Here is a 25,819-nt window from a genome sequence, read left to right as displayed (position 1 = left end):
TGTTTTTGAGGCACTACGTGTCCTCTCCACGTGTCCGTGGTTATATGCACCTTAACAGTAACCGCGTTGGTGGTAATGTGGTGGTGACTGCGGACCTAGTAGCACGGTTGTATTTTGTTGGTTTTCGGAATGCGGCCAGGATTAAGTGGGCCGTGGCGGGGGGATGGTGTGGGGGCTCTCTTGTTGTGTCGGTAAAGGTGAAATTCTTGGACTGCCACCAGACGAACCAATGCAAAGGCATTTGCCAAGAATGTTTTCCCTGTTGGAGGAGGAGGGGGATGTTTTTGAGGCACTACGTGTCCTCTCCACGTGTCCGTGGTTATATGCACCTTAACAGTAATCGCGTTGGTGGGAAATGGCCTCGCCGCCATCATGTCTTTGGGAAGCCTCTGTTTCCACACCCCAGAGACATACCATTAGCAGCAGTATAGGCAGAGCCCAGAATTCGTAACATTTCAGCCGTAGCATTAGGACAGGCCCCACTAACATATCAGTAGCAGCATTATAGGAGGAGCGCAGTCTTCGTTCCATGTCAGCAATAGTAGCACTCAAGACAGGCCCCAGTAACAATTCCGAAGCAGCAGTATAGCGGGAGCGCAGTCTTCGTTCCATGTCAGCAATAGTAGCACTCAAGACAGGCCCCAGTAACAATTCCGAAGCAGCAGTATAGCGGGAGCGCAGTCTTCGTTCCATGTCAGCAATAGTAGCACTCAAGACAGGCCCCAGTAACAATTCCGAAGCAGCAGTATAGCGGGAGCGCAGTCTTCGTTCCATGTCAGCAATAGTAGCACTCAAGACAGGCCCCAGTAACAATTCTGAAGCAGCAGTATAGTGGGAGCGCAGTCTTAGTTCCATTTCAGTAGCCTTAGTATAGCCAAGGCCCAAGTTACATTTATGTAGCTAAAGTGTAGGCCAACCCCACACACCTTTCTGTACCATGAGTGCAGGCGAAGAACATACAAATTGCTATGATTACACTGTAGGTGAGGGCCCCAAAAAATTGGTGTACCAACAGTACTAATGTACCTCAGTAAAAATTGGCCATGCCCAACCAAGATGGCAGGTGAATCGCTTTGGTTAATGTGGCTTAAGTGGTAACTAGGCCTGGAGGCAGCCCAGTGTAACGAAAAATTGGTTCAAGTTAAAGTTCCAACGCTTTTAAGCGCATTGAAACTTATAAAAATTGTTCAGAAAAATTATTTGAGTGAGCCTTGTGGCCCTAAGAAAAATTGCCCGTTCAGCGTGATTACGTGAGGTTTCAGGAGGAGGAGCAAGAGGAGGAGGAGGAATATTAGACACAGATTGATGAAGCAGAAATGTCCCCGTTTTGGATGGTGAGAGAGAACGTAGCTTCCATCTGCGGGTGCAGCCTACGTATTGCTTACGTATCGCTGCTGTCCGCTGGTGGAGAACAGAAGTCTGGGGAAATCCAGCCTTTGTTCATCTTGCTGAGTGTTAGCCTGTCGGCACTGTCGGTTGACAAGCGGCTACGCTTATCTGTGTTGATTCCCCCAGCCGCACTAAACACCCTCTCCGACAAGACGCTAGCCGCAGGACAAGCAAGCACCTCCAGGGCATACAGCGCTAGTTCAGGCCACGTGTCCAGCTTCGACACCCAGTAGTTGTAGGGGGCAGAGGCGTCACCGAGGATGGTCGTGCGATCGGCTACGTACTCCCTCACCATCCTTTTACAGTGCTCCCGCTGACTCAGCCTTGACTGGGGAGCGGTGACACAGTCTTGCTGGGGAGCCAGAAAGCTGGCCAGGCCCTTAAAGACTGTTGCACTGCCTGGGATGTACATGCTGCTCGATCTCCGCACCTCCCCTGCTACCTTGCCCTCGGTACTGCGCCTTCTGCCACTAGCGCTGTCGGCTGGGAATTTTACCATCAGCTTGTCCGCAAGGGTCCTGTGGTATAGCAACACTCTCGAACCCCTTTCCTCTTCGGGAATGAGAGTGGGCAGGTTCTCCCTTTAGCGTGGGTCGAGCAGTGTGTACACCCAGTAATCCGTTGTGGCCAGAATGTGTGCAACGCGAGGGTCACGAGAAAGGCATCCTAACATGAAGTCAGCCATGTGTGCCAGGGTACCAGTACGCAACACATGGCTGTCTTCACTAGGAAGATCACTTTCAGGATCCTCCTCCTCCTCCTCAGGCCATACACGCTGAAAGGATGACAGGCAATCAGCCGGTGTACCGTCAGCAGCGGGCCAAGCTGTCTCTTCCCCCTCCTCCTCATCCTCCTCATGCTCCTCCTCCTCCTCCTGTATGCGCTGAGAAATAGACAGGAGGGTGCCCTGACTATCCAGCGGCATACTGTCTTCCACCGCCCCCGTTTCCGAGCGCAAAGCAGCTGCCTTTATGGTTTGCAGGGAATTTCTCAAGATGCATAGCAGAGGAATGGTGACGCTAATGATTGTAGCATCGCCGCTCACCACCTGGGTAGACTCCTCAAAATTACCAAGGACATGGCAGATGTCTGCCAACCAGGCCCACTCTTCTGAAAGGAATTGAGGAGGCTGACTCCCACTGCGCCGCCCATGTTGGAGTTGGTATTCGACTATAGCTCTACGCTGTTCATAGAGCCTGGCCAACATGTGGAGCGTAGAGTTCCACCGTGTGGGCACGTCGCACAGCAGTCGGTGCACTGGCAGCTTAAAGTGATGTTGCAGGGTGCGCAGGGTGGCAGCGTCCGTGTGGGACTTGCTGAAATGTACGCAGAGCCGGCGCGCCTTTACGAGCAGGTCTGACAGGCGTGGGTAGCTTTTCAGAAAGCGCTGAACCACCAAATTAAAGACGTGGGCCAGGCATGGCACATGCGTGAGGCTGCCGAGCTGCAGAGCCGCCACCAGCTTACGGCCGTTGTCACACACGACCATGCCCGGTTGGAGGCTCAGCGGCGCAAGCCAGCGGTCGGTCTGCTGTGTCAGACCCTGCAGCAGTTTGTGGGCCGTGTGCCTCTTATCGCCTAAGCTGAGTAGTTTCAGCACGGCCTGCTGACGCTTGCCCACCGCTGTGCTGCCACACCGCGCGACACCGACTGCTGGCGACATGCTGCTGCTAACACATCTTGATTGCGAGACAGAGGAGGAGGAGGAGGAGGAGGAGGGTGCTTTAGTGGAGGAAGCATACACCTCCGCAGATACCACCACCGAGCTGGGGCCCGCAATTCTGGGGGTGGGTAGGACGTGAGCGGTCCCAGGCTCTGACTCTGTCCCAGCCTCCACTAAATTCACCCAATGTGCCGTCAGGGAGATGTAGTGGCCCTGCCCGCCTGTGCTTGTCCACGTGTCCGTGGCAGTAACCGCGTTGGTGAGGGCGCGTACAATGTTGCGGGAGACGTGGTCGTGCAGGGCTGGGACGGCACATCGGGAAAAGTAGTGGCGACTGGGAACTGAGTAGCGCGGGGCCGCCGCCTCCATGATACTTTTGAAGGACTCAGTTTCCACAACCCTATACGGCAGCATCTCAAGGCTGATGAATTTTGCTATGCGGACGGTTAACGTTTGAGCGTGCGGGTGCGTGGCGGCGTACTTGCGCTTGCGCTCCAACAGTTGTGCAAGCGACGGCTGGACGGTGCGCTGAACTACACTGCTGGATGGGGCCGAGGACAGCGGAGATGAGGGTGTGGGTGCAGGCCATGAGGCGGTAGTGCCCGTGTCCTGAGAGGGGGGTTGGATCTCAGTGGCAGGTTGGGGCACAGGGGGAGAGGCAGGGGTGCAAACCGGAGGCGGTGAACGGCCTTCGTCCCACCTTGTGGGGTGCTTGGCCATCATATGTCTGCGCATGGTGGTGGTGGTGAGGCTGTTGGTGTTGGCTCCCCGGCTGAGCTTTGCGCGACAAAGGTTGCACACCACTGTTCGTCGGTCGTCAGGCGTCTCTGTGAAAAACTGCCAGACCTTAGAGCACCTCGGCCTCTGCAGGGTGGCATGGCGCGAGGGGGCGCTTTGGGAAACAGTTGGTGGATTATTCGGTCTGGCCCTGCCTCTACCCCTGGCCACCGCACTGCCTCTTGCAACCTGCCCTGCTGATGCCCTTGACTCCCCCTCTGAAGACCTGTCCTCCTGAGTAAGCGTTGCACACCAGGTGGGGTCAGTCACCTCATCGTCCTGCTGCTCTTCCTCCGAATCCTCTGTGCGCTGCTCCCTCGGACTTACTGCCCTTACTACTACCTCACTGCAAGACAACTGTGTCTGATCGTCATCGTCCTCCTCACCCACAGAAAGTTGTTGAGACAGTTGGCGGAAGTCCCCAGCCTCTTCCCCCGGACCCCGGGAACTTTCGAATGGTTGGGCATCAGTGACGATAAACTCCTCTGGTGGGAGAGGAACCGCTGCTGCCCAATCTAAGCAGGGGCCCGAGAACAGTTCCTGGGAGTGTTCCCGCTCCTGAGCAGGTGTTATTGTAGTGGAGTGAGGAGGCTGGGAGGAAGGAGGAGCAGCAGACAGAGGATTCGGATTTGCAGCAGTGGACGGCGCAGAACTGCGTGTTGACGATAGGTTGCTCGAAGCACTTTCTGCCATCCAGGACAGGACCTGCTCACACTGCTCATTTTCTAATAACCGTCTCCCGCGTGGACCCATTAATTGAGCGATGAATGTGGGGACGCCAGAAACGTGCCTCTCTCCTAATCGCGCAGCAGTCGGCTGCGACACACCTGGATCAGGAGCTCGGCCTGTGCCCACACCCTGAATTGGCCCTCCGCGTCCTCGGCCGCGTCCATGTCCTCTAGGCCTACCCCTACCCCTCAGCATGCTGTATTACCAGTGATTTGATTTCACAGGCAGGAAATAAATTGGCGCAAGACTGCGGGCCAAATATAATTTTTTCCCTTTTTTGAAAACGAAAGGCCCCACTGCCTCTAGTGAATGAATAATCTAAGTTTAATAACTGTGCTGTGGCCCTGCTAATGTGTCACAGAACGTGAGGGTAGCAGAGTTATTATAACTCTGGCAGAGCAGGTATTTTTTTTCCCAATTAAGGAAAGCAAATGGCGAAGCCAGCAGTAAACCGTAGCTGGGTGCGTCTGATTTTTAAACGTTGCACACGCAGCCGACACGTGTCCACCGCCCTTAGGATGGACAGAGGCAGGACGAATAGAATTATTTTCAGTTTTTTTCCACCAAAAGGCAGCACTGCGTATATTCAATGAACATGAGAAGTTTAATAACTGTGCTGTGGCCCTGCTAATGTGGCACAGAACTTGAGGGTAGCAGAGTTATTATAACTCTGGCAGAGCAGGTATTTTTTTTCCAAATTAAGGAAAGCAAATGGCGAAGCCAGGAGTAAAACATAGCTGGGTGCGTCTGATTTTTAAACGTTGCACACGCAGCCGACACGTGTCCACCGCCCTTAGGACGGACAGAGGCAGGACAAATAGAATTATTTTCAGTTTTTTTCCACCAAAAGGCAGCACTGCGTATATTCAATGAACATGAGAAGTTTAATAACTGTGCTGTGGCCCTGCTAATGTGGCACAGAACTTGAGGGTAGCAGAGTTATTAACTCTGGCAGAGCAGGTATTTTTTTTTCCAATTAAGGAAAGCAAATGGCGAAGCCAGCAGTAAACCGTAGCTGGGTGCGTCTGATTTTTAAACGTTGCACACGCAGCCGACACGTGTCCACCGCCCTTAGGACGGACAGAGGCAGGACAAATAGAATTATTTTCAGTTTTTTTCCACCAAAAGGCAGCACTGCGTATATTCAATGAACATGAGAAGTTTAATAACTGTGCTGTGGCCCTGCTAATGTGGCACAGAACTTGAGGGTAGCAGAGTTATTAACTCTGGCAGAGCAGGTATTTTTTTTTCCAATTAAGGAAAGCAAATGGCGAAGCCAGCAGTAAACCGTAGCTGGGTGCGTCTGATTTTTAAACGTTGCACACGCAGCCGACACGTGTCCACCGCCCTTAGGACGGACAGAGGCAGGACAAATAGAATTATTTTCAGTTTTTTTCCACCAAAAGGCAGCACTGCGTATATTCAATGAACATGAGAAGTTTAATAACTGTGCTGTGGCCCTGCTAATGTGGCACAGAACTTGAGGGTAGCAGAGTTATTAACTCTGGCAGAGCAGGTATTTTTTTTTCCAATTAAGGAAAGCAAATGGCGACGCCAGCAGTAAACCGTAGCTGGGTGCGTCTGATTTTTAAACGTTGCACACGCAGCCGACACGTGTCCACCGCCCTTAGGACGGACAGAGGCAGGACAAATAGAATTATTTTCAGTTTTTTTCCACCAAAAGGCAGCACTGCGTATATTCAATGAACATGAGACGTTTAATAACTGTGCTGTGGCCCTGCTAATGTGGCACAGAACTTGAGGGTAGCAGAGTTATTAACTCTGGCAGAGCAGGTATTTTTTTTTCCAATTAAGGAAAGCAAATGGCGAAGCCAGCAGTAAACCGTAGCTGGGTGCGTCTGATTTTTAAACGTTGCACACGCAGCCGACACGTGTCCACCGCCCTTAGGACGGACAGAGGCAGGACAAATAGAATTATTTTCAGTTTTTTTCCACCAAAAGGCAGCACTGCGTATATTCAGTGAACATGAGAAGTTTAATAACTGTGCTGTGGCCCTGCTAATGTGGCACAGAACTTGAGGGTAGCAGAATTATTATAACTCTGGCAGAGCAGGTATTTTTTTTCCAAATTAAGGAAAGCAAATGGCGAAGCCAGGAGTAAAACGTAGCTGGGTGCGTCTGATTTTTAAACGTTGCACACGCAGCCGACACGTGTCCACCGCCCTTAGGACGGACAGAGGCAGGACAAATAGAATTATTTTCACTTGTTTTACAAGCAAAAGGCAGCACTGCGTATATTCAATGAATAATAACTGTGTTGTGGCCCTGCCTACACAATTCTTTCCCTGCAGTATTAATGGAGGGTGCAATGCTCTGCAGAGGCGATTTTGAGAAGAAAAAAAATATGCAGCACAGCTAACAGCAGCCAGCACAGTACTGCACACGGTTAAATATGGCCCTAGAAAGGACCGTTGAGGTTCTTGAAGGCTACACTCACTCCTAACACTCTCCCTGCCTATGCAACACTTCTGTCCCTAATGCCGGGTGCAACGCTCTGCAGAGTCGATTTTGAGAGAAAAAAAAATTTCCACTGCTAACAGCAGCCAACACACAGCTATCAGTGGCCCTAATAAGGACCTTTGGGGGTCTTGAAGCCTACACTAACTACCAATTCTTTCCCTACAGCAGCTCCGGTACAAACAGCACTGTCCCTCACTAACTCACAAGGCATCTGAGGCGAGCCGCGGGAGGGGCCGACTTTTATATTAGGCGGACACCTGATCTCCCCAGCCACTCACTGCAGGGGGGTGGTATAGGGCTTGAACGACGCAGGGGGAAGTTGTAATGCCTTCCCTGTCTTTCAATTGGCCAGAAAAGCGCGCTAACGTCTCAGGGAAGGAAGTGAAAGTAACCCGAACACCGCATGGTGTTCGTTACGAATAACGAACATCCCGAACACCCTAATATCCGCACGGATATCAAGTTCGGACGAACACGTTCGCTCATCTCTAGTTTCTAGTGAACACCTACAATTTTATGATTATAAATATGTTATGCAGAAAAAATAGAATATAACAAAAAAAAAGTTTAAATTATAACAAAAAACAACCTGTTTTCAGAATTCACAGTATATCATTATGATTGAAGCAAAAACTCTCCAGCTTCAATTTTGGGCAGTACTTGAATTGATTCTGCTACTTAATAATTTACTGAAAAAGCATAGTTGTACTATCACTCTGTCACAATAGCCCTTATAATAATATACCAAACAACTTAGGCATCCTATTAATGCTTTTTCCCCATTTTGAAATATGTAATGTTGATCATATTCTAATATCCAAAACTTAATGAGGCGAGATGTGTTCAATCAAATTAATCTACCAATCAATTTTGACTGGTCAGTTGGTTGCTAATTTAATTATTTAGTTAGTATAGTAAATTATTGGTAAGTAATCGTTGAAAAAGTACATCTCTGCTTAGTTCCTATTATGTAAAAATCATATGAAGAAAAAAAATGTGAATGAAGCATTAACAAGGAGAAATTTAGATTTAAAAGCAGTTACAAACAAGATTTCCAGAGCTCATATTACCTTAATGGAAAGAGGAAAGGCTTTGGTGTTATACGCTGATGGTCATCACAGTTTAAAAAAGGTTAGGCTGACCACCTCAATTTCATGTAATATTTTAGCCCAGCTTATTTCATCATGTGTTTGGAAAGTTGTCAGTTAGCAGCCAGAAATAGAAATAGAAAATGTTCTGACACACCCGATACTTTATTATAAAATATTAAAACGTCTTACAAAATGGTTCAAAAAGAGTGGTGTGCATCCTACACATCTCAATCCTTTTAGTTCTTGATCACAAAATCAAGGGTACATTGCCCAAAACTATTTAAAAGCAAATTTAAAGTCAAATACACCATATTTCTGAGATACAATTAACTATATACTGAGAGCTAGAGTTTCACTGTTATTTACTTAGCACTCATAACATAGAGATCTTTCTACTAAACACAAATTAAATATATAAAAATACATTTTGTAATTCATACCTGCCAGGTATTTGTACCCAAGTAAAGAATCCAAGAGGTCTAATGATTGTGAACTAGAGATGAGCGAACGTGTTCTTAACGAACACTTACGCACCCGAACACCGGCTTTTCCGAGGACTTCCGTGTTCGCGCGTAAGTATTCGGGGGGCGCCGGGGGGCGGGGAGAGGCGCGGCGGCGCGGGCGGCAGCAGCGGGGAACAGGGGGGAGCCCTCTCTCTCTCCCTCTCCCCCCCACTCCCCGCCGCAACCCCCCGCGCTGCCACGGCGACCCCCGAACTTTTTTCGCCCGAACACGGAATTGCTCGCGAAGTTCGGTGTCCGGGCGAAAAGGGGCGGAGCCGAACACGTTCGCTCATCTCTATTGTGAACACATCGGCTCAATTTGCCCCTTGTTTCTCTTGAAACAAAAAGCATTAGAGATGAGCGAGCACCAAAATGCTCGAGTGCTCGTTACTCGAGTCGAACTTTCAGTGATGCTCGAGAGTTCGTTTCGAGTAACGAACCCCATTGAAGTCAATGGGCGACTCGAGCATTTTTGTATATTGCTGATGCTCGCTAAGGTTTTCATTTGTGAAAACCTGGGAAATTCAAGAAAGTGATGGGAACGACACAGAAATGGATAGGGCAGGTGAGGGGCTACATGTTGGGTTGCATCTCAAGTTCCCAGGTCCCACTATTAAGCCACAATAGTGGCAAGAGTGAGACCCCCCCCCCCCCCGCACTGTAACAGCTGTGGCAGAGAAGAACGATGTTAGCCCATTGAATTCAATGGAGCCGGCAATACAGCCGGCTCCATAGAAAGCAATGGGCTGCCGGCGATTGCGGGATGAATTGTCGGGAAGGGCTTAAATATATAAGCCCTTCCCTGCAATTCATCCAGAAATGTGTAAAAATTAAAAAAAAATATACTCACCTTGTCCCGGCAGAACGATGTTAGCCCATTGAATTCAGTCATTCAGCTGAATGTCAATCAGAGGCAGCACTCACTCACCCATTCATGAATTCATGAATGGGTGTGAGTGAGCTCTGCCTCTGATTGGTCAGGCTGTGACCAATCAGAGGCAGCTCATTCAGCAGGCGGGGATTTTAAATCCCCGGCTGCTGAATACTACTCACAGCTGTTCAGAGCAGTTCAGGAGGACTGCAGCCGGACGCGCTGAACTCCGTCTGCCGGGACCAGGTGAGTATATTTTTATTTTTTTTTATTTTTACACATTTCTGGAAGAATTGCAGGGAAGGGCTTATATATTTAAGCCCTTCCTGACAATTCATCCCGCGATCGCCGGCAGCCCATTGCTTTCAATGGAGCCGGCTGTATTGCCGGCTCCATTGAATTCAATGGTCAGTGCTCGTTTAATCGAGACGAGTACCGCGTGGTGCTCGTCTCGAGTAGCGAGCATCTCGAGCACCCTAATACTCGAACGAGCATCAAGCTCGGAAGAGTATGCTCACTCATCTCTAAAAAGCATCCAAAGAGCCCCTATTGTATTTTTTAGAAAATGTTTTAGGAATCTGAAATATGAGATTGTTTCTTCTCTGTGCCTGATAAATATTTTGTGGTCCAGACATTTAATTTTCTTACAGCAAAGCCAATGTAAGACATGCTATACACCAAACAATCTTTTGCTCAGATAACATGGTGTATTTTACAGTTAACAAACTTTTTGACTTGGGATGTATTCTAAAATCATCTATGGAACATAAAAGACTGCATTTACTAGCAAATGTACATACCTTTAATCTTGCCTTTCCACACCTAGAAAAAACTCTTTTGAAATACCCAGGTTTTGCTTTGTGCAGGGGTTCTAAATTCACTGTGTGATAAAAGATTACCTAATGTCTTACATCTATTTGTCACACATTTTATACTTTCTTCCATACTTTTCCCAGGATTTTACCTTGATACAAGACTTGGGAAATTCTAAAGCTATTTTACAAATATCTGCCCAAAATTCTACAGTATTATTCTATTCAACAAACAGTCCCTGAGTTGCTATCTACAACTTTGTGAACTAACTTATCAGAAAGCAGCATCTTTGTAATATTTTGAACACTATGTGAAACCCACATTGGTCTCAGCTTATATACTGGATCGGTTTCCCCCAAAAGGAGACTTTGGCTTGTTGCATCTTTTTCTAGAGGCCGTCTTACCTTTTGTTCATAGGCACTAACATGAGCATATATTGCATCTAGGACTCACAACTTTGATATACATCACTTGGCTCTTCACCTTGAGCACAGTGATTTATCTTTGCAACTTTTGTTCATAGGCATTAGCATGAGCACATATTGCATCTAGGACTCACAACTTTTATATACATCACTTGGCTCTTCACCTTGAGCACAGTGATTCACCTTTGCAAATTATACGACTTATTTAGTACTATCACTCCTGATGATCCACATTTACGAAGTGGTGAAACGCGTCGAGATTATAGTACGATGCAATAACCCGAGACCAAAAGTGTGATGCAATAAACCTAAGAATAGTGTACCTAGTGAGAAAATTCTGTAGTTCTTGCACTAAGACGCGCAAGTCCTTATTAAGTATTTTGTTGCGTTAGCTACATATGGAGACGTGACCGTGACACTATCATCAGTTTCGGTCTGACTGAAATATCTGAACAAAGTGTATGATCATCTTATCCTCTGGTTGAGGATTTATCATTCCCATACAGTGACACGATCCATAGTTCTAGTTCCAATAAGTATATCTCTCTAACAAGAGTATTTTTGTAGCTAACGACGTCTTGTCCTAGGTTGGTCGGAGGCGCTGCCACCTGGTGGCTTGACCACCCTTGAGTGGCTGCAACATCCTTCCCAACTCTTTGCTTTGTGTTGTGCCCTGAGTCTACTGTCTCTTTTTAAATTATTCTAATAAAGATTATTATTTTAGCATAAGTCTTTCCTGTGAATAGGGTAGAAAATCTGGGACAGGTATGACCCAGCCAACTACTGAGGCATATGTGTTAGCAGTAATTTGGGGAAAGTGTTCAATAACATCCTGAACTAGAAGATTCTCAGCTTCCTTACCTAGCCCAAAGCCCTCAAAAAATGCCAAGCAAGGTTTATGCCAAACTGGCGCAACACGGACCACATCTACACCTTGCACAGCCTTATCAAGAGCCACATCCACCACACAAAGCAGGAAAAGATCTAAGCCTGTTTTATTTGATTTCAAAAAGGCTTTTGGCACCATTGACAAACTTAGAGGCATGTGGAAGGTCCTTAAACACATTTCAGGGACTAGGATGTAAGCTTAGGGCAAGGACCTCCAAAGTAGTATTTTGGAACTATTACCTGTATCATGTGCCAAACAAGAAAGGCAGTGGGAGGTTGGGGAGGTAAACAAATGGTGTAGAAAGGAGGGATTTGGGTTCCGGGAGAACTGGGCTGACTTTGCTGTCAGCTACAGATTCTACTATAAGGATGGACTGCATCTCAATTCGGAGGGTGCAGCTGTGCTGGAGGAGGAGATTGCTAGAAGGTTGGAGGAGTGTTTAAACTAGGGACTGGGGAAGGGCAATCAAAGAGATAGAGGGAAAGATAGTGCAGACAGCAACCTGGGACTAAGTAATGGAAATGGGGGTGCAATGGCAGTAGGGGGTTAGTAAGGTTACAACTGGCTGAATAGTTAATAGTGAGACACTTAAAATAAAAAAATAACCAAAACTTTCTAAAATGTATGGTGACTAATTATATAAATCTGACCAATAAAGTAGATTAATTTGAAGTAATATTGTCTGAGGAAAAGTACAACATAGTGGGATTGCTGGAGACCTGGTTAAATGAAAGCTGTGACTGGACAGTTTATTTACAGGCTTACAGTCTGTTCAGAAGGAATCGTAAAAACTAGAAAAGGGGAGGGGTTTGTCTTTATCTAAAATCCTGTTTAAACCAACACTTCGGAGTCTGTATGGATAAAAAATCATGGAGGGAAAAACAGCAATAAAATCCTCATAGGGGTTTTCTAAAGACCATGAAATATAACAGAAGCTGCTAAAAATTTACTACTGTAGCAAATAGATGAAGCTGCAAATCACAATGAGATAATTATTATGGAGGACTCTAACTATCCGGTTATAAACTGGAAAGCCGAAACCTACGAATCTCATAAGGGTAACAACTTTCTATCAATTACTAAAGATAATTTTCTTATCCAGCTTGCACAGGGCCCAACTAGAGAGACAGCCATTTTTGGCTTAATATTAACCAACAGACCTGACAGAAAACAGGGGTGAAGATTAGGGGGCACCTGGGAAATAGTGACAATAATATAATACAATTCAACTGTTCTTTCAAGAAAGAGTTTTATAGTGGAGTGCCAAAAATACAAAACTTTAGGAAGGCAAAGTTTGACCAGCTCAGAAGTGTCCTAAACCATATTGACTGGGACGATGTCTTCAAAAATAAGAACATGGACAATAAATAGGAAATGTTTAAAAACATTGTAAATACTTATAATGAGCGGTTCATACCTTACAGAAATAAAAGGGTTAGGGATTGGAGAAAATCAATGTAGATCAATAAAGATGTAAAGGGGGACAATAAACAGCAAAAAGAAAGTGTGAATGGCAATGAAGCACTAAAAAGGTAAAAACTAACTTATAAAAAAAAAATCGGATAAAAGCAGCAAAAATGTAGACAGAGAAAAACTAACCCTAAGCTGTTCTTCAAATTATATAAATAACAAACAGATTAATATTGGAAATGTTGGCCGTTTTAAAAATAATATAGGAAAAATTGAAGAGGGTGATGAGAAGAAAGCAAATCTACTAAATAGCTCTCCAGTGTATTAACAGAGAAAAATTAAATGTCAGATGAGATGCAGAATTATAAAGTAAACTCTCAACTAAGTGTCACCAATTTAACCCACTGATAAATGCAGAGCCATCTTAAAAAGATCAAGATAGACAAATTGCCAGGTCCTGATGGCATACACCCCTGGATTTTAAGGGAATTGAGTAATGTGATAGACAGTTTCTTATATTTAAGGACTCTATAGTGACAAGGTCTGTTCCATTAGATTGGTGCATAGCGAATGTGGAAACTACAGTCCAGTAAGTCTTACTTCCACTGTGGGTAAAATATTTGAAGGGTTTCTAAAAGATGCTATCCCGGAGTACATCAAGGAAAATAGCTGTATAATTCCATATCAGCATGGGAAATACCGGTCACCTTTACACACTAAATGGAAAACTATTAGCTAGCACGGACATGGAAAAGGACTTGGGGATTTTAGTTAACTGTAAGCTTAACTGGAGCAACCAGTGTCAGAAGGCTGCTGCGAAGGCAAATAGGATCATAGAGTGCATCAAAAGAGGTATAGGGGCACATGACAAGAACATTGTTTTTCCCTTTTTAGAGGCAACTCTTTAGACCACACATAGAATACTGTGTACAGTTTTGGGCACCGGTACTCAAGAAGGATATAGCGGAGCTTGATTGGGTTCAAAGGCAGGCAGCTAAAGTAATACATTGAACGGGTGGACTATAATACACAGAGAGGCTATGGTGTTATTTAGTTTAGAAAAAAGATGACTGAGGGGCGACCTAATGACTATGTGTAAATATATCGGGGAATAATACAGAGATCTCTCCCATGATCTGTTCATATCCAGGATTGTGACTGTAACAAAAGGGGCATCGTCTACATCTAGAGGAAAGAAGATTTCTATACCAACATAGAAGAGTGTTCTATACTGCCTGAGGATTTGGTAATGGCAAATTCACTAAAAGAATTCAGGAGAGGCCTGGATGCCATTCTTGAGCGATACAATATTATATGTTATAATCACTTGTGACTTCGGAAGGGTCGGTGATACAGGTATTATTTTGATTGCCAGATTGGAGTCAGGTCGGAATTTTATTTACCTTAAATGGGAAAAATTGGCTTCTACCTCATTGGATTTTTTTTTGCATTCCTCTGGATCAACATTGCCTGGGGGTAATAGGCTGAAGTGAATGAACATATACCTTTTTTCGGCTGTACATACTATGTTACTCTGTATGGCACCCGGGCATGTTCCTGAAACTACAGGAGAGTGGAATATGAGGGAAAACATACAACATCATCAAGAGCTTTAACACCAAGAAAAGGTTCAGCGTGAAAGTGAATGGGAGGAGATTAGCTTATTTCCAGCAGAGTCTAGAAGTCAGACAGGGTTGCAGCCTGAGTCCAATGCTCTTCAACATCTACATTAATGAGCTGGCTACAGCTCTGGAATCCTCCACAGCACCAGGTCTCACCCTGCACAACACCAAGGTGAAATTCTTGCTATATGCAGATGACCCCCTGCTACTATCACTAATTGAAAAGAACTCCAGGACAACCTGCAAATTTTGGAAAGACTCAGCACCACATTGGTACTGCCCATCAACCCAAAGAAGACCTACATCATGGTGTTACAGAAGAGTAACATATAATAACCTGGCCAACTTACCTTGATGCTGAACAACTGCCTACTTACAGCAACTGACAAATACGCCCATCTGGGTCTAGAAATCAATAAGTCAGAAAGTCTCAAATCAGCCATAGTGACTCTAAAAGATGAGGCATGCAGAACCTTAAATGTCATCAGAATCTTTGACAGCATCATTGCCCCATTCCTCCTGTATGGAAGTTAAGTCTGGGTTCTGTACACATACCCAAAGCAGTCAAAGTGAGATGCCAGCCTAATTGAAGTATTCCACTTGAAATTCAGCAAGCACTTTATCCAAATCCATTAGTGCACCTCAAACAGCATCGTTAGAGCTGAGATAGGAAGATTCCCTCTACACCTTACAATCTAGAAGAGGGTGCTATCATTCTAGGCCCACCTACAAAATAGCAGTCTAAACTTCTACCATCACAAAGCCATGCTACACCGAAGGGCCCCCAGCCAACCAGACACCTGAACAAATCCAGCCAAACCCAGCCAGACTAAATCCCCACCCAACACTGCCTCACAAAAGATAAAATGAAGAAATTGATAAACGAGAGCAAAGTGAAATATATATCACAGACTGTAGAACTAACATAAGAGCAACCCGGAAACTGACAATATACCAGGGCCTACAAGGAATCTAAAACTGACCCCATATCTAGAAACTCTACCAGATCCGAGAGAGCACCACCTCTACAGACTGTACACTGACTGCCAAGCCCTTAAATCAGGATGGCACAGGCAGAACAACAAGCTCAGGGAGAGCAGACTGTGACTACATGGCGACCAAAAGACAATGGAGGATAAGGCCCACTTACTGCTGTAACATCCCCAGTACTCAGCAGTGAGGGCCACTCACTTCAGAGGACTGTCTGATCTCTGCACAGAATTCAACTCCATGGAGTAAGAAGAGAAACTGCACATTTTGCTGGGGGAAAGGAAAGACACTGTTGCCATAGCAGCACTCTATCTGCCATAGACCAAGAGGAGTGTGATATGCTATGGACTCTTATATCCCCTTCATGATATGCCATGAACTCTTCCTCCCACCCCAGAAGTGCCCCATAACACCTAAATACCAAGACCTAATCTGCCACTCCTATTCTCCTATGCTTTGGCGGTACTGATGTCTATTTAGTCCTTCCAATAAAGCATCTTTGATTCTTGGTGTGTCATTTATGCTGTGATCTGGAACCTAGAAACATCTAAAGATGTACACCAAGCTTTATGAACCAAGCTGTAAGACATTTTAATACTTTACAATAAAGAAATCCTATATGAAGACAGCTGTAATCCAACCAGAAAATGTCAGTCCTACATTTTTATTAATATGACAAACCCAAAATCAATGTCCAAGACAGTACTACAAAAATTCTCATTAAAAAATGGTTTATTGAAAATTACATATATAATAAAAAAATAAAAATAACAGAACATGAAGGAAATACTGCAACAATACATAAGCAAATACATCACCTCAGTTCACACTTATAAGAGGTTCCTAAAGAAAATAAAGCTCATATTAACCTGCAATAGACGCAACCAAGCTCAATGTCATGCATATTATAAAGTGTTACCACATAACCGAGGGTCTGGAAATCCCTGTGCCCTGACGCCCACGTTTCGCCTTTAGCTTGGACATTGATTTGGGGGTTTACTTTACTTTAAAGAAGATTGTATTGGATGTGCCAGACCATTTTATATTTCTGATGTCCATCAGAGCAGCCCCCCCTCTCTCTCTTTATTGGCAATACAAGTGAACAGTGGTAATGAGTAAAGCTGCTATATAGTATGAATTGCCGTATAATTCCTAGATCTAGTAGATTCATCATGTTTACATGGTTTATATAAATACACTAAATCAGTTTCTGTGCAATTCTCAGTTAACTGCTTTGAGCAAATATGAACAATATCAATTGGAAGATTTCTGCGCAATATATGAAACAAACAAAAAAATTTTAAAACTTGAAAAAACATACAATATAAATTAGTTTTTTAAAGATAAAGTCAAATATTATTTATACTATAAAATATTAATATAAAATGAAAATGTAATGTAGACTGCACATATATTGTAAACAATCAATATTAAAAATAAAATGTCAGGGACATATAAGTAACCATACCTATTATTCCTTTGTTCGAGGTCTCGGATATTTACATCTATATTATATAAAAAGTGTTCCTGAGTAACTGTTATGCCATCATCCATAGTCTCATTTCTTATTATAGTTATGACAGGATATCCCATTTGTAGTGTCCACTGGTCCATCACTTCTTGAATGTTGACAGATTTACCTTCATTTTTCAATACCTTAAAGATATGTTAAATTAGTTTTTCTTGCATAAAAATAAAGTCTCTCTGGTTGTATAGCCTCTTTTTGTAATATAATATATGATGCCACTTGCAGAATACTATATATGTACTGTCAAATATTGCATGGGACTCCCACATGCTAACAGAACAGCTCTGACACAATGAGACATGGACCCCACAAGACCTACAAAGGTGCTGTTGTATCTAGCACATATCATTGGCAGCAAATCTTAAGTCTTATAAGTTTCAAGGTTGGACCTTTATGGGACGGACTTGTATCTCTACCAGATGATCACGGAGATTGAGCAATTTGTTGGAAGTTTATGCAACTTTATTAAAGAAAAAAAATGGAGTTACTAGTTGATCAGTCATCCATTGATGCTTGCATCATTTTATTCAGTCTTATATTAGCAGTGTTTTAAATAAAATTTAAATAAAAGCCTGTGTGAAAAGATTACAAAAAACTTTGGATTCTATCTTTGTTATTTCATGGGGTTTCACTTCCAATTTCAATCTGTCATGTTTATTGACATGCATAAAATACATTGCGTCTGCAACTATATCATGTCAACACAGGCTCTCCACCCAAAACATAAATTATGAACATAAAGTAAATGAAAGTCTTAAACATCTGGAGATTGTGACAATATCCATAGTAATTCCACATTTTTTAATTCTACAATAAAGCGAAGATTTAATTTTTTGTCTGTTTTAATTTTGTCCAATACCTTTCTCCCCCCACCCCAAAGAAAAGGCACTAATCTTCACCACTTCATTAAGAAGTGAAGAATGAGTTTATCTCATAACCAAGTTACAGTGAAGACGACAGGCATGTTTTAACACATGCTCAGTTTGATAAGATTAAGAATCTCGGGCAATTGTATTCTGGCAACGAATTGACAGTCTAGAGTAGTTTATGCCCAATAATCTAAATTCTTCTGATATACGGATGTGCATGAAGGGAGGCAGCACAAATAAAAAATGGGGATTCGGGGTAAGTAGATGAGGTCAGAAAGGGAGGTGAAAACAGTAATTTAAAGTTGTTTTTTTTTCAGCTAAAATGATTGTGTATTTAGACTTGAAGGTAGCATCATGTGGCATACATCTGAGTCAATTTCCGAACTATTATGTTAAACTTTTTCCTGTTTTCCTGTGCAATCTCTGGCACTGGAGGGTCAACTTGGTTTAGGTCCCATAACAGTGAACAAATTGACAAAAGAAACTCAGAAATAGTTAAAGCGGGGGACCAATGTGATCTGTGTATGTCAAGACAAATGCTGCCATTGCTGTTAATATTTGGATGCTAGATTCTTGTAAATGCAAGTTGTAGTAAATTTAATGGGGTAGTCTGTTAGATAGTGGATTGTCAAGAAAAACACCACTTTGATATGAACTGTCATTAGAGCCCATTATTGTTGCTTTCCAATGTCATCTCCAACTGCACCTGTAGAACATTGTGCAGGAGGATCATGGACCAAGTCATTTGGTTCCTTGTAAATCTGCTTCACTGCCATGATGCTCTTGCTGCTGCTGATGGCAGGCAGGTATTTTGGTGAGCTGAGCAGAGGAGGAAAGCCGAGGAAAAGGTACAGTAAGAAAAAAAAGTTGAACAATTTTTGTAGAGCACCAAAGCGTATCATGCTACTGAAAGAAACCAATGACATCAGGGAATATCATTGCCATGAAAGCATGTACTTGGCCTGCTGCTTTTCTATCATAGCCAGCCTTAATTTTTAAGCATTTTATGATACAGTAGCTCTTCTTTGGAATTAGGCCAGACCATCTCTGGTGCCCATGACTCTATCACTGGTTCCCTGGTTGACTTTCCTTGGACTATTATAAATAGGTAGAGACCAGTGCATGTCAAGATCAATCCACAAAAACTGCAGTATTGGAGATACTCTGACCCAGTCTTCTAGTGATCACATATTGACCTTTGTCAAAGTCAGTTTCCTATGCCCGTTTTTTGTTTTTTTGTTTCTAACACATCAACTTCAAGAACTGACTGTTCACTTGTTGCCTAATGCATCTGTCTGTGTATGTACGTGTTACTCACCTTTGAAAGTATATTCCACAGATCCTTCCTTGCAGCATTACCATATTTGTGGATTGTTAAATAATCCTATGAATAAAAAAGTTTATTGAAGACAATGTATTGCAATTTAAGATACATTCTGCATCGAATAAAACAAACAGAATAATAACATTTAAGGGCTCAGTAACACGGGAGTTTTTTCAAAACTGATGCACACAAAAAATTGCATGACCGAAGCCAGCATCATGGCTGAAAAAAATGCTGCTAGCAGCGTTTATCAGCCCGCAGGGCTCGGTCACATGGGCGCTACCCGCTATCCTCTGCCACAGCTGTGCCACAGCTGTGGCAGAGGAGATCGATATTCACCCATTGAATTCAATGGAGCCAGCAATACAGCCAGCTACATTGAAAGCAATGGGCTGCTGGCAAGCGCTGTATTAATTTTCAGGGAAGGGCTTCAAATATAAGCCCTTCCCTGAAAAGAATCCAAAAAAAGTGGAAAAAGTAAAAAAAATATGTATACTCACCTTTTTGCAGCTGCCAGAGATCAGCTGTGTCCAGACGGCTCTTCTCCTGAACTGCTTTCTGTAGTATTCAGCAGGCAGGGATTTAAACTCCCCACCTGCTGAATGGGCTGCCTCTGATTGGCTGAGCACTGTGACCAATCAGAAGCAGCTCTCAGCTGTCATCCAATATCTGAGAGCGGCCTCTGATTGGTTACAGTGCTCAGCCAATTCACCCATTCACCCATTCATGAATACATGAATGGGTGAGTGAGTGCTGCCTCTCATTGGCTAAGGGCTGGGACCAATCAGAGGCAGCCCATTCAGCAGGTGGGGATTTTAAATCCCTGGCTGCTGAATGCTGCAGAAAGCAGTTCAGAAGAAGAACCGGCTGGACGTGGCTGATACCTGGCAGCTGCAAAAAGGTGAGTATATATTTTTTTTACATTTTTTACACTTTTTTTGGATGCTTTTCAGGGAAGGGCTCATATTTGAAGCTCTTCCCCGAAAATTAATACAGCGCTTGCTGGCAGCCCATTGCTTTCAATGGAGCCGGCTATATTGCCGGCTCCATTGAATTCAATGGGAGAACATCGTTCTCCTCTGACACAGCTGTGACAGCTGTGGCAGAGGAGAACGATCTGTAGTATATGTTCTCAAAGGGGTCGGCGCTGCTGCCGCTGGCCCAATTGAGCGCATGTAGAAGAACAACGATTTGCGCAGAACGCAGTTACATGCGTTCTGCGAATCATTGTGACATATAATTTTCGGTCCATCCGCATTAAAAACGGACATGTGACCGCTCCCATTGCAAAGCATTAGGTATATATAGGTGCGGATCGCAAGCGCACCTGCAAATCAGGCTTACAAACGCCCGTGTGACTAAGCCCTAAGAGTAGATATGACAATTGAAAAATTCCAATACTAGTATGTCATTTACTTGACTGGCCATGGATGAAGTTTTTTAATCACAACAAAAACTTCAAATGACCTTTCATAAGCAGGCATGTGTGTGTACTGGGAATTACAATAGTCTCCAAAAGTATATAATTTTATTCTGCATTTTTAAGCCATTTTAACCTTTGAATTGTTAGTTTTTTTTGTCACCTCAGCTCCAGGAGGGATGGAGACTAGCCACTATATTTATCACATAGCACACCCCTACTCTCAGAAGGAGCAGCAAGGAGGATTTGATGCAACACTACTGAGCTATTAGCCCATTGGGATGGCTGACGTTAATTCCCTGGCAGCATTTCCAGCACAAGTATGCTGACATGCACTCCATTTGCTTATTGTCTGTGTTATTTGAGAAAAGGGACCATGGCTCCCCAAAGCACATTGTTTTTATGAACTTTTATTGTATGCAATAAAGTGTGCTTTTAATCTATGTTCAGTTTGCAACTGAAGTGCACAATCAATCTGTAGATCTGTTTTTTAACTCATTAAGGATCAGGCGCGGTAAATATACGGCGCCTGGTCCTGGGCTTAAAGCCCCGCCGATAGTAAATTACAGCAGCGCTTTAAGCCTCCTGCTCGGCAATCAATTAGAGGCAGGATGGGTTATCAGCTGTTAGTGACAGCTGATAACCCAAAGGAGGAAGCAGGAGCGTTATTTAACTCTTCCTGCTTTTTCCTTCCACAAGTACACAGTGCTCATTGAACACTATGTACTAGAAAGTGAAAGCAGAAGTGTAGCTTTCACTATGGGAACCGGGGGGGTCATGTTAACCCCGGGGTTCTCTGCTACAGCAGAGCTGGAGGGTCATACTAGACCCTGGCCAGCTCTGCCAGTGACTTATGTCACTACAGGGGTTGCTTTCCCCTGTAACTGGGGCTCCTATGGATGCCCCAGCTACAGTGGGGAAGTGTCAAATAAAAAAAAAATGAATGTCCCTCAGAGGTCTTATGTGACATCATGGGGGACACAAATAGTAAAAATCCATGATGGCATACACAAATAAAACAAAATTACAGAATAAAACAATATATGCATAAGGGCTTATTCAAACGACTGTATATTGGCCGCGTATTCACGTCGGCTGATATACAGTGTCCCTCTCTGCAGGGGGAGTAGGCTGGAAGAGACGGGAGCAGTGCTCTGAGCTCCCGCCCCCTCTCCGCCAACTCTCCACCCCCTCTCCGCCCCTCTGCACTATTTGCAATGAGGGGAAGCGGGACGGGGCAGAGCTAATTGCCAAAGCTTAGCCCCCCCCCCCCTCTCATTGCAAATAGTGCAGAGGGGTGGAGAGGGGGTGGAGAGGAGGCAGAGAGAGGGCGGGAGCTCAGAGCACTACTCCCGGCTCTTCCAGCCTCCTCCCCCTGCAGAGTGAGACGCCGTATATTGGCCGACGTGAATACCCGGCCGATATACGGTCATCTGAATAAGCCCTAAGAAAGAAAATAACACAAAGCTGACACCAACCAAAACCGACGCCGTATGCACCATGTAAACCAAAACCATACATACTATATATCAAAATGTCTGAAACAAATAGAGCAACCCATTCCAATACTTTATTTTGGCATAAATATACTGAAAAAAAAATAACTATAAATGTTTTAAAAAATAATTTTATTTAGCATTTTACCCCCAGAAAAACTAAAAAATGGGAGAAAAAGTCAGTGAAAAAGATATTTTAAAAATTGCCGTATATGTCACGGGGAAAAAAACACAGTAAAAATTATTTTGGTAGCTAAAGGAAACAAAATAGGGCAGTAAAACCGCCACATGGGTTAAATCCCTAAAACGTGTCTGGTACTTAAGGTACAAAACAGCCTGGTCCTTAAGGAGTTAAGCACAGACTATTGAGGCTCATTGGGAATTGCACAATGCACCATGGGCTGCAGACCTCTGATATAGGGCTTTCTGTAATTCCAAACTTCAGTGAATAAAATTAATCAGTTTAAGAATATTTTTCTTACAGTATCATGATAACAAATCATGTGCTTGTTTGTCTATGTCATGTACTTGATTTTATTTTGAATTTTGACATATAGTGGCTTATACAACCAATTTAGCCTGTTTAGCTAATAGAGGTGAATTTTTCTCTCTCATTAGCTAAAGTAAATAAAGTAAACGGGGTACCGACCTTCATCCCTACAGCCATTTGCTTACAATAATTGAAGTTAAATGATGTTAATGCCATGCTAAAATGCTTAACAGTGTATTGTACTCCCTTATAGTACTGTACATGTTGATACAAGGTTTTATTTTCTCTTTACAAAGCCTTACAATTCTTTTTCTTGAGTTATTTTGTTCTCAGGTCATTAATATAAAATATGTTAAAGTTATTGCGGACATGAAGATAGCCTCTGGGTCTGCGAACTATGGTGGCCTATGGGGCTCAGCTCTGGCTGAGCTTTATAGGTTTCATAAAACACTACAATACTGAAGTATTGTAGAGTATTAGAAAATTGATCAAAAATGGAGAAATTCAAATCCTCTGGTGTGACAAAAATAAAAAAAGATATAGTAAAAAATGCATAAAAAATATCAAAATTACCTTTCTCCCCTCAGTACATCCAAAAGAAAAACTCCACATATTTGGTATCACCAATTTTGTAATGACCCATGTAAAGTTAGTATATTATTTAACCCACACAGTACAAGACATTAAAAAATACAAAAAATGCAAGAAATAGCAAATTATGCCTATTTTGCCTTACAAAAACAAGAGAAAAAAGAAAAATACCTTAACCCACCATCAGGTTTGAGGGCTATGCTCTCCATTTGTTATTTTATGCGCTACTCTTAAGAGACTTAGAGGCAGGCGATCATTCTACCATAAAGGAGAAAATAGACCTCTACTTTAAGACCAGCCAGTGCAAGATGAATCCTGACTGGGTGCTACTGAGTGAGGGAATCTAAGCTTTATGTGGGGACATTAACCCTGACAGGGATAGTGTATTGGTCATATACATCTCTTGAGCATCTACACTATTTTTATATACTTCTAGGGGTCTTGAACTCAGAATTCTACTGCATCATATCTGCATGGGTATAACGACCCCTGACAAGAGTAGTGGATTGAATATAGTTATCCAACACTACTGATCTATACTAGTTTTACAATTTGAGGTATTCCCACTCGCCCAGATTTTATGTCTCAATACTATCTGCCATTAAGCTGATACCCCCCATTGTCCATCCTGTTTGTGCAACACTGATTCATTGACATGGGAGGTGACTAGAGATGAGCGAGCACCAAAATGCTCGGGTGCTCGTTACTCGGGACGAAAATTTCGCGATGCTCGAGGGTTCGTTTCGAATAACGAACCCCATTGAAGTCAATGGGCGACCCGAGCATTTTTGTATATCACCGATGCTCGCTAAGGTTTCCATTTGTGAAAATCTGGGCAATTCAAGAAAGTGATGGGAACGACACAGCAACGAATAGGGCAGGCGAGGGGCTACATGTTGGGCTGCATCTCAAGTTCCCAGGTCCCACTATTAAGCCACAATAGCGGCAAGAGTGCCCCCCCCTCCCAACAATTTTTACTTCTGAAATGCCCTCATTAGCAATGCATACCTTAGCTAAGCACCACACTACCTCCAACAAAGCACAATCACTACCTGCTAACACTCCGCTGCCACTTCTCCTGGGTTACATGCTGCCCAACCCCCCCCCCTCCCCGCACGACCCAGTGTCCACAGCGCACACCAAAGTGTCCCTGCGCAGCCTTCAGCTGTCCTCATGCCACACCACCCTCATGTCTATTTATAGGTGCGTCTGCCATGAGGAGGAACCGCAGGCACACACTGCAGAGGGTTGGCACGGCTAGGCAGCGACCCTCTTTAAAAGGGGTGGGGCGATAGCCCACAATGCTGTACAGAAGCAATGCGAAATATAATCCTGTGCCACCGCCATCAGGAGCTGCACACGTGGGCATAGCAATGAGGAACCTATGTGCCACACACTATTCATTCTGTCAAGGTGTCTGCATGCCCCAGTCAGACCGCGGTTTTTTATAAATAGTCACAGGCAGGTACAACTCCGCAATGGGAATTCCGTGTGCACCCACAGCATGGGTGGCTTCCTGGAACCCACCGGCTGTACATAAATGTATCCCATTGCAGTGCCCTGGACAGCAGAGCTAATGTCAGATTAAATGCAGGTGGGCTTGGGCCCACACTGCATGCCCCAGTCAGACTGGGGTTCTTTAAAAGTGGACACATGCAGTTACAACTCCGTGTGGGCCGACAGCATGGGTGGGTCCCAGGAAGCCACCGGCGGTAGATAAATATATCCCATTGCAGTGCCCAGCACAGCTGAGGTAATGTGATGTTTAATGCAGGTGGGCTTGGGCCCACACTGCATGCCCCAGTCAGACTGGGGTTCTTTAGAAGTGGACACATGCAGTTACAACTCCGTGTGGACCGACAGCATGGGTGGCTCCCTGGAACCCACCGGCGGTACATAAATATATCCCATTGCAGTGCCCTGGACAGCAACGCTAACATCAGGTTTAATGCAGGTGGGCTTGGGCCCACACTGCATGCACCAGTCAGACTGGGGTTCTTTAGAAGTGGACACATGCAGTTACAACTTCGTGTGGACCGACAGCATGGGTGGCTCCCTGGTACCCACCGGCGGTACATAAATATATCCCATTGCAGTGCCCAGCACAGCTGAGGTAATGTCAGGTTTAATGCAGGTGGGCTAAAAATTACTAGTATTACACTGTAGGCGAGGGCCCCAAAAAATTGGTGTACCAACAGTATTAATGTACCTCAGAAAAATTGCCCATGCCCAACCAAGAGGGCAGGTGAAACCCATTAATCACTTTGGTTAATGTGGCTTAATTTGTAACTAGGCCTGGAGGCAGCCCAGTTAAAATAAAAATTGGTTCAGGTGCAAGTTTCAACGCTTTAATGAGCATTGAAACGTATAAACATTGTTTACAAGAGTTATATGACTGAGCCTTGTGGGCCTAAAAAAAATTGCCCGTTCGGCGTGATTACGTGAGGT

At 44.2% G+C, this 25,819-nt stretch overlaps 1 protein-coding gene and 1 pseudogene across 1 annotated transcript in view; both read right to left on the bottom strand.

The window, feature by feature from the left end:
- The window catches only part of TRHDE (thyrotropin releasing hormone degrading enzyme), an 819,510-nt gene that overhangs the window by 165,941 nt on the left and 627,750 nt on the right, over window positions 1-25,819 (bottom strand). Inside the window, exons 8-9 of the mRNA XM_066589876.1 lie at window positions 19,369-19,434; window positions 17,122-17,309 (exon numbers count right to left, since the gene is read on the bottom strand). Coding sequence (XP_066445973.1) covers window positions 17,122-17,309; window positions 19,369-19,434 — 254 coding nt within the window. The remainder of the gene's footprint in view (window positions 1-17,121; window positions 17,310-19,368; window positions 19,435-25,819) is intronic.
- On the bottom strand, window positions 18,403-18,826 carry LOC136613154 (ubiquitin-conjugating enzyme E2 D2 pseudogene; annotated as a pseudogene).

Source organism: Eleutherodactylus coqui, chromosome 2, assembly GCF_035609145.1.
Source record: "Eleutherodactylus coqui strain aEleCoq1 chromosome 2, aEleCoq1.hap1, whole genome shotgun sequence".
Classification (NCBI taxonomy): domain Eukaryota; kingdom Metazoa; phylum Chordata; class Amphibia; order Anura; family Eleutherodactylidae; genus Eleutherodactylus; species Eleutherodactylus coqui.
Note: the sequence above shows the minus strand (reverse complement) of the source record. Positions and strands in the feature narration are given on the sequence as shown.